This window comes from Galleria mellonella, unplaced genomic scaffold, assembly GCF_026898425.1.
Source record: "Galleria mellonella isolate WM207_F2 unplaced genomic scaffold, CSIRO_AGI_GalMel_v1 utg90, whole genome shotgun sequence".
Lineage (NCBI taxonomy): Eukaryota > Metazoa > Arthropoda > Insecta > Lepidoptera > Pyralidae > Galleria > Galleria mellonella.
Window position 1 is genome coordinate 839,871 of NW_026442172.1, and position 21,100 is coordinate 860,970.

At 29.0% G+C, this 21,100-nt stretch overlaps 2 protein-coding genes across 2 annotated transcripts in view; one reads left to right on the forward strand and one right to left on the reverse strand.

Moving 5' to 3' along the window:
- Positions 1-986: 986 nt before the first annotated feature.
- Positions 987-2,336, reverse strand: LOC113523551 (uncharacterized). Its single transcript, XM_026909540.3, has one exon. It carries the CDS (start codon positions 2,024-2,026, stop codon positions 1,040-1,042), a length of 987 nt encoding a protein of 328 aa, XP_026765341.2. The 5' UTR covers positions 2,027-2,336; the 3' UTR covers positions 987-1,039.
- A 2,269-nt stretch (positions 2,337-4,605) lies between these two features.
- The window catches only part of LOC113523550 (uncharacterized), a 31,796-nt gene continuing 15,301 nt past the window's right edge, over positions 4,606-21,100 (forward strand). The window contains exon 1 of the mRNA XM_031907387.2: positions 4,606-4,910. Within this exon, the coding sequence (XP_031763247.1) occupies positions 4,908-4,910 (3 nt within the window). The 5' untranslated portion in view covers positions 4,606-4,907. The remainder of the gene's footprint in view (positions 4,911-21,100) is intronic.

Here is a 21,100-nt window from a genome sequence, read left to right on the forward strand (position 1 = left end):
GACCCGATTTGGTTCAAACGTGGTATATATACTCTTAATGAGGTGCTTAACAAGTGACTACCTAGACAAATAAACCAACCCCCGCCAAACCCTCCATTCCGCGAATTTTTTGACCTCATCTCGTAGTTATATCATTATTAAATTCAGTAATAATATAAATATGAAAATTTATAAGGATGTTCCAATGTTTAGATGTCTAGATGTATATTGCTCTATGACACTTTAACAGGTGAATAGATTTGAATAACATTTAATACACGGGTAGCATTTTTATAGTATATGTACTGCAAAATATATAATGTAAGTACATTTAAGAACAATCAAAAATCTTTGAAGTACACATATATTATACTTTAACAAAATAAATTCTCTATAATAAGCTTCTATATTATTATTGATTATATATGCACCTTTTTTTAAGGGGCATGCCAAATAATCTTAAATACGTTGGACTAAATATATTTTTGAAAAGAATTACATTTTCGAATTAACCAGATAGAAGCTTTAAACAAAAGTCATCTACATGCCTGAATACCCTATCCTACTCGTATTCATATTTCTACTAACAAATCGTTGTACTTGTATAACTTTTTTAGCTTAAAGAGTGAAAACGAGAATAAAATTACAGGTAATGGATATTTACCTATTACCTAAGATCGGTCAATTCACTCCTATAGAACCTTCAAAGCTCACGCTTTATTAACTATATATGTGATATTACACACCTTAATCTTTAGGAATGACGAGGGAATGATAACCCATAATGAAATCCATGGACGCCATTATGTATTAAGTAAATGCCCCTGGCTGTTTATGTTTAAAAGAGACAATTATTTTTGGTTTCTAACCGATGAGCATGACTCCTTGTATATTATCATGCATTGCATAAAAAAAATTATGAACTAAATGTTTTCTTTTCCATTTTTATTTAATTGATATAATTTAACAGGTTTGTGTCGAGTTAGTTACAACTAATAGTGGGTGAGTATCTTTTATTTGGTCATATACAATTAAAATACAATAAATTGTCTTTCTAAAATTATATATTTTCTTCAGGTGGTTCATCGGTTGTATTTGGATTTATCGACGCCATCAACATCATCAAATCTTCTTTATTCAAATCTATACACATGGTGCCAACTACATCATCAATACCAATTGTACCATCATTACTCATATCAACTTCTTTTATAAGATTATCCAGCTGCTTTTGAGGCATATTATAACCTTGTTTTGCTAAAACTTCTTTGAAATATTCTCTATCAATGCTTCCAGTTCCATCGGGATCAAAAACTTGTAATGCAGATCGTAGCTCCTCTTCAATAGGAAAATCTCTTTGTCGTATAGTTACCACTTTGAGAAATTGCTGAAATGTAATATGGCCCTGCGGATGTGGTGGTCTTACGCAAAAATCTATAAGTTCTTGAAGCTGTTCTTGTGTAACTGTCATAAGAAGGATAGACTTTAACATGTAAACGAGTTCTTTTTCAGTTATATAATTATCAATATCGGTGTAAGCTGGTGTATAATTTTGATATAGATCCCACAATTGCTCTACCTCAGCCAATTGGTCAGGTCTTAATTCAAAAGGTTCTCTCAATGCTTCTTTAGAATTACTAAAATTATAAGGCGCTGTTGGATCTGGTGGTGGCTCCTCGGCGTAACGTTCTTCTTCGACTACCTTTTCTTCCGACGGCTTTTCTTCTTCCTTTTCTTGATCTTCTCCTCCTTCCCCTTCAACATGCTCACCTTCAAGTTCTTTGCCTATCAATTCGTTTCTCTGTTCTAATATTGCATTTTTTTCTATGTCTAAATGTTCTCTCTCTACTTGATTTCCTTCTATATGCTCTCCTTCAACAACATGTTCACTAAGTACTTCCTCTAAACCTTCTCCAATATTTTCTTCGTCAGCACCACCGTCTCCAGCTTTCTCTTGATTTTCACTTTCTGCTAATTTTGAACCGTCTGTAATGTTTCCTAAGCATGGAGTCTCCATGTTCTCAGTAGGTGGAGCTTGCTCCTCCATATTTGCTATTATTACTTAACGAGAATTTTGTATACCTACGATTTTAATAAAATATGATACCTAATCTATATCATACTAAACAATTATCACCACATCTATGTTTGTAGAACTGTGATCTTAGTATTGATATTAAATTATAAGTAATTCTGTCATATAAATTAAGACTCCCAACTGATACGAATTCTAAAATTTCTATAAATTCATACAACAACTCATTGCGTACATTTTCTATAAAATCCAACATTAATGTAAAATATTTAAATTGTTAATATAATGACAGAAAAATCACACTGATCTTGTCATTATTTAAAAAAATGTCATCCGGGATACTGAATAATTAAAACGCAAAATAAAAAGGTAAAACCTTTTACTTTTTTACTTTTTTGTGCCTAAACTTAAATTAAAAAAGAAGTACCTATATAAAGTTTTAAGTTTTTGTATTATTTATATATAACGGCGTAAGTTTGGTAAATCTTTATTAGGTATGTGTATATATGTATTACAATAATTCGTTGTCATGCTTGGAACTTGGCACTGAATTTATCTCTCACGACTGAAATAAAACGTAATAAGTATCTATAGTGTGTTCTCGGTTCAGTCGTGAGAGAAATAACAATCAACGAACAAATAGAACAACAGTGCTTATGTTCTAAATACATATTTTAGAATCATACATTTTTTAAGTATCTCTGCCTAGCAATAAGTAGGTAGGTAGGCACTTTACTAGTGAAGTAATATCACTGTACCTACTAAATATATTTTTGAACTATTTTATTGACAAACGTGATGGTGTACCGATTTAACTCATCACCTCATCTTCTGATGGTTGTATGTTCGATTCTCGTACAATAAGTACGTTTGTGTTTTTAAGTGTTTGTTTATATTTGTTTGGGTACTTAGTACGTTTGAATAAAAATATATATTCAAAAATGTATGTCATTCGTAAATACTGCCTTGACTAGATGTAGTATCATATTATACGTATATGTTCAATCATATTATTTATTGTTATTACTATGAGGGCATGCCGAGTGTCACGTTCAGCGTAACTATAACAGTAGACAATTGCTTCTTACTATACCATTTGGGTTTATAGTCATGAGCATATCGTGAGGTTTTTATTATTATATTATGTGTCCGAAAATTATGTCTAAGTGTTTGTGTTTACATTCATCCAGTTTAAATTTCTATGTAGATATATTTTTTAAAAATAGTGTTGCCTTTATTGCTATTTCGAGGAAATTAGAGAGTTAACTTTATATACAGCAGGGTAAAAAAAAATAATAAACTTATTTAGCTTAATATTTTAAGAGCGCCCTAGAATGAAATTTATAGAAACCTTGTAAAATTTAATAATTGGGCAGATATATGTAAATATATCTACCCAATTATCAAAATGTATATCTATTAAAGTCTAAAATAATTATTTCTAAAATTACCCTTCCTTTAAGTAATAAAAAAAAATATAGTAACTACGCGATTTCATATTATTATTTCAAAATATTTTCCCTAATTGGTTGAAAAATTATTTCAAATTTACCAACTGAGAGTATTCACTCAACCCATAAGTATATCTATACAATTACTATTATGAATATCAATCTTAATATTTAATCCTTTGCTTGATATACATACTTCTCAAATATAATAATTAAATAACTTTGATTATAGTAGATAGGTAAGTATGTAGATAGGTAAATATGTAGGTAAGTATATAGAAAATAATGATTATAATGAGCAAGTGTGTTACATTCTTTTCATAGGTATAACTTTTAGATAATATAGCATAAGATGCATCATGTATCAAAATTTAAAATATTTTCAAGGACTCTCCCTGTAGAAGGTAGTTACTGTATGATTTCTGAATAACGGTATGAAATGATATGTACACCAGGTTGCCGTCAAGAATATAAAAAGGTCTGTGAACTCAATTCCGCGTAACCAAACAACAAATTACATTCCCTTAGTGAGAGACTTGGAACGTCTTTAACTGTTACGTTGCATACAATGTACCTAATTACTAAACACCTGGATAGATGAAAATCTAGAATAATTAGAAACTCAACAGACAATGTAAATGGTTAGACCATTCAAATAAATATTCAGTGTACAATTTATACTGAACATTATTACTTTCAACAAATACTTACATAAAGCCATAATGCTGGACAACAAATTAAAAGCATCAGGAAATCTCAATATATTTTACATACCAATCACCCAGTCTTCTAAATAGAATCCTCGATGTTATAAAAAATTAGGCAACGAGCATTTAGGAGCATAACCCAATAACACCCAGATTCGAGTTTCCTAAAGTATAAATCGAACCTCTACACCACGGAAGTTATCAAAACACAACAGTGATGATATAAAAAACAACGCGTTTATAGTTTAATAGAAAATAACCCTTTTTCCCTATCGGTCTCTGCTAAATAGCTACTGCAATTATTACGATTCAAATGCGTAAAAGGTCACCCTTGCAATGTGCATAGGTCTAGTTAAACCGGCAATAGTCGTAGAATAACTAGTGCAAAAGTTCCAATAACGTCCCACGGCCAGTGCTTTCATAAGGCACATCACGTGCGTATAATCTCGAGGGAGAAAGAATCAGGCAAGTTGGTGAGCGGCTGAGCCGCACGACTGGATGTTGAATTCTTAACAACAGACAGATTACAAACCGCTCGGCATCATCGCGCATGCGTGCGAATTGCGACCACTTTTGGCGGGAAATTATACGAACGCGCATTTTTTTTTTTTTTTGCTATTCGACCAAATAGTATTGAAAAACAAATTAAGTACCACTTTAGAGGTAACTTATATTCCCAATAGTGTTTTAAGTGATGATATAAATATCGGAACAGAATAGTTTGCTTCCAATACAATGGTGAGTAAATATTAATAGTTACTTAAATAAATAATGTCTATAATTAAGTACCTGATACATAATGAGACTTCTTTTTAATTACTATTATGTTTGTATCGTTGGTAATATCTCCCATAGCATTTCCTAAGAGTTATAAATTAAACAAATACTTCAACTAATTAATTATTAATTAAAATAATAGTGTAGTAATTGATTTATAGGAAAATAATTTGATAAGTAATTACTTATGTAAAGAAGATAAATACAATATGCCTATGTACACACGTATATATTATATAACTATTTATCTTCGTAAGCACATAGTAATAATAATAGTATTGTAGTAATTTAAACATAATCACTATTTTCTATATTTCTATAAAAAAATACAGGACGTATTATTTGAGTAGTTATTTTTTTTTTTTTGGACGAGTAAAACTACTATAATTTACATATACGTAAGTAGATGTTTCTAGAACAAGACCTTAAACATGTATTGTCAATAGTATTATGTTATCTGTAGTTCTAGTAATATGTATAATAAATCATTTACTAGTATTTAATCTGACTTATGTACAATAAAGATTTTTACAATACAATGCTTTATTCATTTTAAATGATATGAATATAGTTGAAATAGATCGACTCAAATAATTTCAAATTTATCTGTCTCATCTACTTACTAAAACGCTTAGATAATCTATTCTTTTTTTATGCTTAGATAAGTACATTATAATTGATTCATGCTTCAATTATTTATCTAATTTCAAAAGAAACCTGTTTTACATAAGTAATTTCATATATTTATAAATTGGATGAAGATGGAAAGACAAACATTATATTTTTAAATATTAAATCTCTCCTGGTATTTCATAAACAATAAATCTGCCTAATTCTGATTATAGGATAATAAACTCATAAAGTAATAAACCGCTCATAGGTACATACTTAATTGCCTGGTCACCATTGCAATAGTAGGTCTTACTGGCTAATTAGCTTGTACCTGCGACTTTGTCCGCGTGACTAAAATATGTTCTCTGACCCATATCGTGCGTATATATCAAGTTTCATATTAATTCATTAAACCGTTAAAGAACTAAGATGTAACGGACAAATAAAATCACTTTCATATTTATAATATTAGTAAGGATATCCTCCTTTTATCAAAGAAAGACTTGTTCTCGTATCTTTAACAAACAAATAATACATACCTAAGTACAATATAACTTAGCTTCTTTAAAAGCTTTATGGTCTAGACATCTAGACTAGCTAAATAATTTGTCAGCCACATTAGTACTTGTAGAGCGTAGTCCGAGGCTAGTGCTTTAGTTATTATTCTGAATGTAGCCTCACCTTAACCTTGTACCTAATATTTTTTTTTTTTCTATCTAAGTACGTTTTATTACCTTCTTGCCCTCATTTCACATACATTAAATTACTTACTTGCCATTATTAAATTCTACTAAAAAAGGAAGTTAATAAATCTTTCAGAAACCTATTGATACAGTTATCTATATCTGTCATAGATATGTAATAAATATATAATAAACTTGCGCAGTCTACACTTCTATACGTATTTAAAATAGCTATTAGATACTTTTTTTGTAGTATAAAAATTTACTTAACCTATTTAACAGTAATTTAAAAAATATATAATAATACGTTTTTTATCCATGCCGCTATCTATATCTATATATTAAATCTGAAGCACGTTAGAGAAGTTTTATTGCACATGCTGTGAGAACTTAATGATAGTATTAATTATAGTTGCTAGTCTGAATAAGTGTACAATATAATAACACATTTGAACGTAATAATAATGATTAGAAATATTTATAGTTTTTGGTCACTTGTATAAAAAAGTGGATCATTTTTCAATTATTTTCAAAAAATCGCAAAGATTTTAAAATTTCTAAAGAATAAGATGTGTGTGTGTGTCGTTATTGTAATTTGGCTAAAAGCCCCACAATAACATCAATTACCCATTGCCTGAGAAATCAGACATTGAACATTTAAATACGTTACCAAGAACACCCACACCTGAAGCAATTTAAGAAAATTAATTTCCTAAATCGTCCCGATCTAAAACCAACTTGTTTACGCAATGCATCTTGTCTATTCTATTTTAGTACGAAGATGTTTATATATATATATATATATATATATATATATATATATATATATATATATATATATATATATATATATATATATATATATATACATATACATATATATATATATATACATATATCTATATTATGTCAATTCAATCACTATGTCAAAGTAAAACCTAATTTCCTCCACGCGCTGCTGCAATAGTAAATGTCAACATAAACTTCGAGTAAATATCTAAAAGTAACGTGTACATACAAACAAATATATGTCATCAGTCTACCCTTCACCAAACAGTGTTCACGTTTGGTGAAATAGCACTGTGTATGTATACTTACTGCTAATTGGACCTCAAATACGACTAATAATCGAATGGATAAACAAACGTCAAAAACTACATCGATGTGCCATTAGTCGATTGTAGAGTTGCCACGCGTGACTTATTTCAGAATTAATTGTGAACGTGATAAAAAAACCGGCTAAGTACAAATCACTTCATTCGGTAAAGCTATTTACTGTTTTGTGTTTATTTGTCCATATGTAACTTCATCTATATACGATACCTGTCTTCAATATCATTGACCAAAAATAGATGAGACCATATTGCCCAATTAACAGTTGTATTTCATAATTGAGCAATAGTATCATTACTTTTACAACCTAATAACATCCCACTTTTAGTCACGAGTCTCTCCCCATAAGATGTTGACATAGCCTACTATTACCACGCAAGTTAGGCGACTTAGCATGGGGTTTTATTATGAGTTTTCCTTCTCATGTACTTTATTTTCCCATAGTCACATTATATTTTATTTCGTCACTACACGAAACGATCTGAATATTCATACTTCGTCATGATACGAGAAAAAAGTTTAGTTATACTTACAAAAAGAATCTTTCAAAATAAAACATTCTATTTCAAAATTTATTCATATTTAATAATTTAATTAATTTACAAAATATGAATTAAATCTATATTTTGATATATTCGATAAATTATAAAGAGATATTATATCGCCAAACTTATTTTTTTCCGAAATACTTATAATCCATTTCGCGTTCTATTGCTCTAGGTAAAAAAAAGCTCACATTTGTGTCTATTTATTTAAATATTTGTTTAAAACCGATAGCTAAGGTAGGTGTTGCAAAATAGTTTAATGAGTGAATTACCAATTAAATGATAAAAGTCTAAAATGAAAAACAAATATTTTATGAGATTTTATACTGACAAAATCTGCTGCTCATAAGCCTATGAACTGTACGACCTATTGATAAATGTGACACTGGATATAATGAGTGTAAATATTAAAATTATAATATTATTGCTAAAAATATATCTATTTATATATGTTTAATCGCTTAATAAATAAACAAATAATAACTCAACTTACAGAGATTTTGTAATAATAGATAATGAAGTCTATGCCCCTGTATAATTCTAATAGACTGCCTTGAGACTGGCATGCATAGAATTAAAAACAAGGGTCTGCTAGTATATCTGACTGTATCATCCTTTTAATCTGTTCAAATCTCGCTAAAATTTTCTCTTATGTGTTAATATTACTAATGTGACTACTTCCTACTTTATTGTTTATTTTCTTAATTTTAATAATTACTTTTTATGTTTAAGCGAAAGAAAACATATCTCGATAACATAAACTAATTTCTCCTTTAGTATCTATTATTAGATATTTTAATCAAATTTTTATCCAAGAATGTAACGTGTATATATTAATACGTAAATAAACGTATGTAATTTTTTTTCAGTCTGTGAATATTAACATATAGATATTAATTTGTATATTTTATAAGTATATTGAATCAAACAAGTTTTTACTTAATCGATTTTAAAAATAACCTTTAATATTAAATAAAGTACTGAAACATCACAAAACGATATAAGTACCTTCATTCCTAATAACCATACAAAAAACAATACAAAACATATAGAAATTTTAAAACGAACTCACTTAAATATTCTATACAAAACTAAGTGCTTATTAAAATCGCATTAATGTAATAATGTTCTGATTAATTGCTCTAACATGATCGCTAAACACGGTAAGCCCTGACCTTGAGATATTATTCTATAATATAAGGTAGTAATTTACAAACGACTGCCAAATTTCTGAAGCACGCATAACGTGATGATCCTTGGTAATGATATACATCTTTTATTGCAATTAACGCTTCACCTTATTATATTCATAACTTTTATGGACAATACATTGATAAGAAATCGAGTTTAAAACTATTTCGGGACTCATTAACATGGTAAGTCAGTTAATCAATCATTTTAGATTATTATCCTTACTAATGAAGACGATGTTCAATAACGTATTAAGTTTACTCTCACGCATTATTGAAATCTATTTTAAATTTTAATTAATGATTCGATTTTTTAATATGTAAACTAGCTATTCCAGCGACCGCGTTGTAGTCGGAATAAATATAAAATAAACGCCGTGTGGTCCCGGCATAAAATAAACCACCCCTTCCTTTCCCATAGGTGTCGTAAGAGGCGACTAAGGGAAAGCGAAGGAGGAGCAGCAGCGTCATTTTAAAACATCTCCAAAGTCTAATTACCAATCTACCTACCAAGCGTGCCAACTACTGATAAACCCACCTAAGAGGAGGCTTATGTTTAGCAATGGACAGTTAAAGGCTTATATGATGATGATGATGATATGCGGTCCCGGCATAGAATAGGCCACCCCTTTCTTTCCCGTGGGTTTCGCAAGAGGCGACTAAGGGAATTTAATAGTCAAGTGATGAGCAGTTGCGTCCATCTTAAAACATCATTAAAAGCCTAACTGCGATTGCCAACCCGCCCGTAGCGAGTGGTAATTATTGGCAAAAAATGGAATGCTTATATTCAGTAGTGGACAGTTAACGGCTGTTATGATAATAATGAAAATATAATCTATATAATTATTTTGTAAACTAAAGAATTTTCTCATAAATATGACAATATATGAGCATTTGACAAGACTGCAACGTACTGGAAGAACAAAAAAGTCACATTATACGTACTGTGTACTGCATAAAATGTTTATCAAATTTTATATAGCTTATACCTGCTAGAATATAAAATTTCATTAACATCTGTATAATCATTTTTTCATGATGACGTAAGTAACAGATATATAAACGTCAATTCTGAAGATGATTGATTTGAGTTTGATTGCTTTTTTCTAACCTTCTCTAGGCTAATTAATTAAATGATAATTATGAAGTAATTATGCGAAAAAAAAACTCAATGTACAAACTTTGACCCTAACATTATACTATAGATATTATACTATTAATTAAATGGAAGTACAAATAAAAGCGATCATTACATTTTAGTAGGTTCGTGAAGTGGTGATAAATTTAATTGGCAATTTTGACAGCAAGGTAATAAACTCTACTATAATGAATTGGTCATTCATATCCGTAGTATTCCGCAGTGACATCACTTAGGTGAGTCTGATATTGAGATATTTCATTTTTTGTAAGTTTTTATATATATTAACAGTTTGTGATATATATATATATACCAGAATTAGATCCGACAGAAAAACGATTTTAATTATTACGTTAGACATTTAAAGTTTTTGCTTATTTTACGAGTATATTTTTATCCATATGTTTTAACATAATATTATCGTCTAAATGATTAAGGGTGTATTTTAAAATTCTACACAAAGCATTTAATGTATATCTATCAACGTTAACTTCGACTCGTATTCACATTTGTTTGATACGAATGAATCCATTACTTTGAAGAGAATCATTATTCTTTACCAGTTTCTGAATGCGTAGGGGATCTAAATTAGCATAGCCTAAATTTGAAATAAGTAAGTACTAAAATCTCAGACAATGATATAGAACGGGACCAAGAGACGGTACGAAGGTCGGAGTTTGCGCAATGGATCGAACCGCATCTATAGTAATATATAAGCTCATTGTAGAATTATTTGGATCACGAATAGGTATATGGACTTAATTTACTCGCAAATCTTGAGTAGTCAATGATAATTTTTAAGTCATTTTCTTGTATACATATAATGCATATCTGTACAATTATATATAGGCATATCATTATGTTTTACTATTATTAAGTATAATGTATACCAAACTATATTCATAGTATAAATTAAATATTTCGTTATCCTTTTTTTTAATACGACATTAATTTAATTGATAGAATGAGTTCTTTTGTTACTTATTCAGATATGATGATCAGATAATCAAATCAGATAAAAGAAATGTCCAAATATAATATGCCTGCCATAATATTATACTCTAAGCGTAGTTCCGATGTAACATAATTATCCCAGTAATGTGTTCTAATAGTAGTTAATTAATGTAAATTAGATTCCCTTAATGTACAAACTGGATTCCCATTTTCGCACTAAGTTTCTCATTTCGACCATTGTACGTGTCAGTCTTGGCTAATACAGCCAGCCAAGTTCCGTTCAGAAGCACAGAAGCTTCCTGGTATCGTCACAGACTCACTGTTAACTCATTGGAGATTTTTTTAATATTGAGGGGCTACAGCTACGTATACCAGAATAGGAGATAAATTTCAAACAAGACAATTAGGGACGCGGATCATTATCTCGTACGTTGCGTATAGAGTTCACTCGTTGATGTCTATGGTATTGGAACTGTGAAACGTAATAAAGACCTACATGACATAGCTCTATTATTGTACGCTAAGTATTCTTATAAATAATTTAAGATGTGCCGGGTGCGATATTTCTTACTCCTAATCTTTGTTATGTAAGGAATTTCTTTAGATACGAATATGCTACCTGGGTATACCTAGATGCAAACAAAACCTATGTTAATATTGTTCAAATTATTGCACTCTAGAAATGTATAATATCTTTTTGATCGTTTTTAATTCACGCGAACATATATCATATTAGCGATCGTCTCTATGAGGTAGAGTTTTACGTTAATGAGGTTCAATCCTCCGTCAGATCAATTTAGAAATATCGGAATATTTCAGTTGCCCGCAGATTTTTATTCTCTAGTTCTTATAACGTAATATTATAGTTTGAGTGCCAAATTGATTATATTGTATAGCACTTATTACTATTATTGTTGTTTATATAGATAGTACATTTCTTCACGTTCTCTTCCCATCACAGACAAATTCTACCATTCATTTATGTGGTACTGGTCAGTTTTCTTGCTGTGTACTGGTCCTCATAAGAATTTCTACTTGTTATTATCACACTAACCAGGCAGCTTCTGTTATTATTATTTTTTTTTGTTCTTTTATTACTAACTTCTAGAATTCATTCATCCCAAATACTAGGTATATGTCAAATTTTAATTACAGGTTGATAGATAGGTAGTATATTGTACAACACAGTTTACACTATAGGATTACAATATTAAGCCATTTCATGGCCTTATAGTACTCATATTTTACACCTGTGCCACTTCGCACTTCTATACTTGTAATTAATACAAAATATACATGTTTTAATATAGGTTAACGATATGTAAGTTATATGTGAGTGTTTGTACATAAATGATAAACAGTAATATCGCAGGCCATTCATAAAATCCAGTATCGGATCTGCTGGTTTGCATACCGATCGAAGATGAATATTCGCCGAGTCCACCTTGCTAGTCGCGTAATTTAATAAATATATAATATAGCTGAATAGATCGAGAATTGAAAATACAAACTTTTACCCGCGACATCGTTTGTGTAGCGAGGATTTATTTACTAACCGAGTTAAAAATAGACCATATTCTTCTTCAACCTACGCTAAACTATATTTTAATAGTTAAGCCCTTCAGAGGCTATATGGTAACAAGCAAACAAACTCACTTTTACATTTAAAATATTAAAAAAGATACCAGTAGAGTCTCTGCCTGAGAGAGTGATTAACTTTTTATTTGACTCCTCAACCATTTGTTGTTAAATTTAACAAACAAGTAGTATTTGATATGTACAGAAGAAAACAGGTTTTTATCTTGATCAAGCAGACGATATTACAGGCATAGTTAGTAAAAATATAAAAATATATAAAAATAAATTAAAAAATGCCCTAATGCGGAAACAACCTTTCAAATATTTCATTTCAAAATAAATTTATGAATTTTTATGAACATTGGGTACATATCTCTCAAATTATTTCTAATATAGCGATTAGACATACAATTTTTACGGTATGAATATTAGTTTTTTTTAATTAAAGATCAGTACTACTAACTATGCTGATGCAATTTTCCTCAAAATGGACTTCAGTACCCATAAAATGAAGCAATTATATTTTTGCCATCTAGTTCTATTTTTAAGTTTTAAAGCTACCCAGCTAAATAAGAATCGAATCTACTTTATATCTCTTGTGAAATATAGGAAATTCTCAATCGCTATGTATTTAAAACACAGGCATTTAAAACGAAATCTGTAGATCAATTATGACATTGATTTACCGTCAATACGTTATTTCTTGTTATAATACAAATACGATATAATACAAAGACGACTTAGGTATCAATGACAAAAGTCATCAATTAGCCCATTTATATACAAAATAATATCATCTACACAAGCTACTAGTACATCCGACATAATGTTAATTAAAATGAGCACTAAATTATTAAGTGAAGCAAGAGGTGTTACCAGTACCTAATGATTGCATCCGTGATGCAAGCCCTTTATGCAAGTTTAGTTTCCTTTCAATTCCACCATGACTGTATTATCTAAGTTATAATTTATGCTATTTATAACTACATCAAAATACAATTAGTTATAAAGTATTTAACAGAAAATATAGATAGATTTTCCGTTTACATTAGTACAAAATCAAGATAACCTAGCAATCTATTTTAAAATATTCTAAATTCTATTTTAAAAAAAATTAAGTACTAGCCTGAAAATCGTACCAGCTAGATATTTCAATTCCCATCATCCTTATACATGAAGTAGAAGAAAAATGTTTTTCTAGAAGTTACGTATACGATTCGATAACACAGCTTTAAATGGCCTTAATTTTTTTCACCAGAAAATAAACTTAGCCTACTTTAGCACCCGTAATAAAAACGATAACAACAGATTTATTCTACTGTCTCTTTTTTCTGTGCTTTTTTTATCTTCACTGGTCAGTAATTTTAGGTCAAATATTGCAATTAAAAAAGAAAGATTAATTTGTGGTTCAAACTTACATTGAACTCATGGAATGTTATATCTTTAATATCCTTTCTTTTAGAAATCACTGTATTGCAGTCATGATCAATGGAACCGACAGGTCTAAGGTAAATCAATAGATAAAGAAAACAAAAAAATCATTTAACTTGTGATATAAATTTATTGTAGTTTTAATATTCTTAATTAATATAAATCAATATTATCTTTTATTTATAATGTAATCATACATAAAATTGTTGAGTAATATCCTTTTTGCATTAATAGTTCCTTTTGTTTTTTTTTTTCTTTATTATTATATTGAGTTTTTGTTCAATAACCAGGCAATTTATTATAAAGTTGTATTAGCACTATGTCCGCAGTAAAAAAATATTGTATTCGCAATATGTGTACAATAGTAAACGCACGATTTAGAAACGTAAACTGGATGGGAGTTAGATTTTATGGTAAGCTCCTTAACGGACAGTTTTGACCAGTGAAAGTAGTCAATGCTCTTCCATTAGTATAGCAATCGGTCATCCCGCCGGAACAGTCATATATAACTGCTTCCCTCCATACACAACCGATAGTTGCAAAATTTGTGGTCAATTCAAAACAGATAAGGAGGTCGTCACACCTCGACCAATAAGTACAATAAAATTGCTAACACTTACATAAGAAATTTCTATAAACATCTATACCTATATGGTTAACACGTTCAAAAAATAAATAGATATGACGATGTGACTAGAAATTTGCAATACCAGGCCACTAACATAACTTACATTAGAAACATATACTCCATATTATTGAAGTAGTACGGTTTCTTTTATTCCTATTTTTTCCTGTCCCAAACACTGTGTAAATTAATGAAATCTATTTCTTAAAACTAGTATTGCCAACGGCACTATAAAGTATGACATACCTATTATTATGTAGTGTTGATGGTATATTAATTTATTCTTTTAGTTTTTTGGTAATAAAAAGATTTTATTTCGGACAAAAAAATTGTTCTGTGATTTTACACTACTTTTAAGGAATTTATTTTGTTAATTATTATACTATATAGTACTTATTGAAAATAATATAATTTATTAAAGATATATGTATATCCTTAATACAAAACAATACGCGCTCTATACACTGTTTCTTTGTACACCACATTCACGCAACATTTATCTCCAACAAATTTTGTTGCGAATATCTACCCTCCAAAGATAATATATAATATTGTGTGGTATAGAAATTGGAAATTTGTAATTGGTTAATGTATGATGTGAATATAATATTTTTTAATTATTCTAGATATAAGCTGTTGATTCCAGATGTAATATTAAAATAAAATATGGGTAAAGTGGTTAACTGATGACTTCTGATTTGAGTGGCAATTTATGAGTATAAATTTTATTACAAAAACATAAGATGATATATTTGCATTGAAAATTCTACAAAATATGTCTATATACTACCTACATACAAATTTACATAATTTTAAATCCGATTATGTGAATTTCGATATTAGGTATTTCCGGTAAAAGTTATTAATCATAAAAAATATTTAAAGTCAGTAGTACTGTTAAACCGTTATAAAAAATAAACAATAACGATATTTCATGTAAAATTACCTTTTTGTATTTAATTTACTTTTTCATCCTTTAAAAATAAATTCTTCGAGTTGTACATACATATAAGAGAACTTAAATTGGCATTCTTATTTATAAGTAGAAAGGTTACTTATACCGGGTGAAAGAGAAAGCAGCAACAACTCAGCAACAATTATATACGATATTATTGATATAGATAAAGCCAAATTTTATCATTGTTCATTTAATGCAATTATTAAATAATAATTCATAGTAATTTTACTTGAGTCAGGAATCAAAGTAGGTCAATATAAATAAATTGATAAAGCAATTTATATTATTGTCCTAATTTCATCGGCACAGTTTTTTTAGTTATTTATTAATGCATATATAGAAGAAAAAATGGAATAATTATTTACATTTAATTCGTTACTATCGTTACTGGTAACTTGGCTAGACGGCCTTTTTATGTACTTGTATTTTTGTATTTTTTTTTTTATATAATATTTGTTTTTCGACACTTTTTCTCTATTAGTTCTAAAATATACCGTTTTACGAGATGTTACTTTTTATTGTTTCTCAGTCACAGCTATCTATCCCTATGAGACTCATGCTCAGACTCATCCCTATGAGACCATGCTATGGAAACGATTAGTATTCTCATTGTAAAAATCCCTATGTACATATCTATGTTATTTTTTTTAATATGTACTAGATATAATGAGAGGTATCCTCATTCCGAACTACAATTATTATTTATAAATTGTAACCACTTTTTTGTGTGACAAAGTTTATGTTTACATTCACTATAATGGATTTATTCGACAATTGCTACTATATGAATTAGGAAATATAGCAGTAAGTATTTTTTTATTTTTCTACATCATATAAAATATTATTAAATCATCAATAAAATCATAATAGTTCTCGTTTCGGGCAGCTGAGCCATTCATATCGAGGACGAATAGTACAATGAACTAATAAGTAGATTAGGTGGCATTGTCTAAAATAGTTTGAGCAATAAAAGTTAATTGATTACAAACGATGAGATTATCGCTTGCTTCAGTATAGTTAGTACTCTTAATCTGTTCTTTGTATAGGTAATATCTACCTACTAGTTGAGAATGACGACAGACAGGCGAAAGTGCGGAGGACGCGAAAACCCGTTCGGGTTCTCTCCCTGGATTCGCAAGTGATGATTCCGATTCGATTTTGTAATGAGTTCCGCATATTTTGTTCGTGTACTTGATTATTGTTGGTGAGGTAATAACTAATTTTAGACATACTATATGTTACTCGCGACTTCGACCGTGTAACAGTTGTAATCATTTTTAATGGATCATTTATTCATATACTTATAATATCAATCATTTACTTGATATTATATTATGATACTATGGTTATAAACATGATTACTTGATATTAAAACAATCTGAATATTTTTTTTTTTGTGAATTAGAATATCTAAAAAAGCTCTATGTTCTATATGAACGAATTAAGTGTTACAGAACAATCAAATTACTTCTTAAGATTCGGTCGACCATATTCTAATATATTATAATAGCTCATTTCCGTCAAAATCGTTCACCAGATGGTGAAATAAGTGATGATATAACAAATAGCATTTAAAAAATTACTTATTTGGAATCTAGTGCTTATTTCTAGCTGCTGTAACATTTTTTTTTACGAAAATCATATTGCGCACACTTTCAACATTTATTATTTTACTATAACGTAAACCTAAATAGTAATTAATTACGTGGTTTATGTATAATGGTATCTATCCAACAATGAAATATGAGTACTATAGTCTCATTTCATATTATGATACTATATCAAATTTTATGTATGCGTTCAATTAACCTTTATCATGAATAATTTTATTATATTACTTAGTTCAATATTACTTATATTATTATAGTATTAGTATTTTTTATGATATTCAATAGATAGGTGATAAATGCAAGACCATTGGATTTCTGGAAATAATGAACCTACAGAACCATAATGATCTTTGATAATATAATTTTTCAAAGACGTGTTTATTGCTCATACTAATGCGTTAGTCACCAAGTAATACTTATGTAATTATATCTCACTTTTATTAGATATTCTTTTTATAATGTTACAATGACTTTAATACTTATATCAATTGAATATACGTCTAGATTATATATTAGATATATAAACTCATTGTACAAAATGCCGTGGTTATTAATTAATATATAGGTACGTACAAGATATGGATGTTTAGGACACTACACTATTATCATTACACAAATAATCCCTACTAATTATTCATACTTTTAGTTTTTTATGAATAAGGGAGTTTGATATTATAAATGTGAAAGTGAGTTTGTTATCTCTTCGCAATTTAACGGACTAATGATACGTACTATTTGGGATAGAAGAGGACATAGATATATACATAAAACCTATGTTTAGCAGTGAACAACTATCAATTATTTTTATATTATCAATTTTTTTTTTTTACTTATTTACATCATGCTTGATAAAAAGAAAATAACAGTCAGGTACGTACTTGTCCGCACGGGTACCATACAAAAATTAGCAAGGTGTTCTGTCCAGTAGATATAGAAAGTAGAACTTTCATACACAGGTACCGGATTTGGTTATCGCGATAAGGCTTATTATGACAAATACTTATGTGATGCGAACAGGAATGTGCTATATCAAGTTTCACTATTACGTATAGTGGAACTATAAATACATACCTTCTTTTGTTAGGATCATTGAAAACCAAAAAGAGAGCTCTGCATCGGATTTATTTAACATTTACGGTTATTGTTTATTGTAAAACAATTATGAAATCAGTTACCATATAAGGAATTGATCCATGAATCATATAACAAAAGGATATTGGTAAAAGTATCCATTTACTGCGTAAGTACTAGAGTATAATATAATATATAATATTTTTTTCAATCAGACAAGAGACTTTTTAAAAATCACTGCATGAATCTTTTTCGTTGAAGTAAGCTAGCAATAATATTTCTCTCTATACCTCTTTCTATGTTAAAAATACTTATATTTAGAGTAGAAAAAAGAAGATTCTTACCATAAAATAAAAGACAATAATTCTAAAAATTCAATCCCACGACATTTAACGTATAATTATACATAGTAGTTGTCAAAAAATTAGTCTACGGTAATTTATAAAAAACTATTGTGCAACTAAATTACTGGTCATGGTTGTACCCACGCTAGCTTTAATCGAAACGAACGTTAACGAACATCTGGACCATCATTTACATTCTCTATTCCTAATATAATATAATGGAATAGGTAGATATAGATTCTGGGCATTTTTAAGTGACCTCTCAAATAATGAATTTTCTAAATTCGTCTGTATTTTTCGTTGTGTGTTACCAGATTACGTTTTAATCTTTTTAGTCTTTACTCTTTTAGTGGCTCCATATTAACATTATGACGATTGCATCAGGAAATTTTTCAAAATTGCTTTTAACAAAGCAACATTTATTCATAGAAAATATATACGATTCTGAGTCTAGTGGTTCATAATTGTCATTACGAATGAAATCACAATTTTTTTACTAAGCAAAATACTTGTTTTACAATGATAATAACGATTTTTTCAGAAGATTAAAAGTAATATAAAAGTATCCTATATATTAGTTCAATGTACGGCTCTTCGGTATATTATATTTCACACATGTAGATGACATTAACCAGACATGTACATACACTAACTTTCACATTTACTATATTAATAATATGATTAATAGATATTAGTTGAAATCATGATGATAATAATAAAATAATATTGATAACTTTACCTTTAAATGAATTACATAACTTAATAGTGGATAATCCCACTGCTCAGATTCAATAATTTGTAATAATAGATAAATTATACTATTACTGTCGCATGTAACATGAAATATTTTAGTCTCAATGTACTAATAAACAGGTAAGTAGTTTTTATCCAGGATTTCACCTGCGCTATTGTGATGTATTGATTCTCGATACCAAATACTACTTATACTCCTTATATAAAACTTATATAAAACATATTCATGAGAATTAATTGGGACATTAATGTGCCAAAAGGCAATGAGCAAATACACATACAGACTCACATGTGTAATATTGGTAAGGATATTTAATTATTTACTAAATGTACCTCGCGGCTTTGCCCACGTGCATCGATGTATAAATTATCCTACATATTAAGTTAGGATATAATCTTCCCGTGTGCCAACTTTCATTCAAATCCGTTTAACCGTTTAAGTATTATTGAGTAACAAACATACATTCTCATAAACTTTTGTATTTATAGTAGTAGTACTAGTCAGAGGAAATAGGAAGTAGAATAGTTTAACCTCATTATCTATAAAATCTTAAACATCTAATAAACTCATTTTAACTATTACAGTGTTGTCTTTTTATTTTTCTATAAGTACGGGCTAAAATAGAAATCATTAGCATTCTCTGATGAGAATAGAATACTCAGGTGAAACTAAACGTATACACCAAAGAAATATGAGCGAAAAAACGACATCATGCCATATTTGTGTTATTATTTAAAACAATATAATACGAATTTTGTGAATTACTGAATTTAATATAATTATTGTATAACAAATATATGATTAATTCACGTATACCTATTGGTAAAAAAAATCCTTTCTCATGCAAACTTCCGCTACTACTTTTACACCCATAAGGGTATTAATAACAAAGAACTTTTTTTAAGGAATTTAAAAAAAAAACTATGTTATTACTTGTATAAATTATAAAAGTAATATATATTGTAAATTTGGTATTACTAGCTGTAATAGTTTCAGCTGTGTGTTAATAAGTCATACAGGATTTCTCTTTAATTCATCCATTTATATTTACGAATATTTATGGTAAAATATCTGTCTTCTCATCAAGTAGCTATATCATATTATAACTTCCTACTTCTACAAATTGCTTGGCAACAAACTTTTGAGAATATCACAATCTTCTACCCTCGAGCATGTTTAGAAATAGGTCGATTCCTAAATTGATCCGACAACAATGATATGACTTTATTACTCAGGAGGGAAGGGATTGTTAGTAATAGGGAAGTTTGTCCCCAGCGCTATCAATATACCTTATCAGGTCGACCTCCACGCGATTCCACTTGGAAACCACCGTGACTAATTTATCGTTGAATTCGTCACGATGTGCTAACTGACCTGCCTTTTCATCTTCACCAATCATCCCTCTCTGATGCTTCGCCAGTGTATACCGATAGCGCAGGCGGAGTTACCATTCCATTATCATCCATTAAAAAAATAACATTACGCAAAACAACGGATGGTACTATAATAACACGGAGGTCTCTTTTTATTATAGAAGTAATAGTA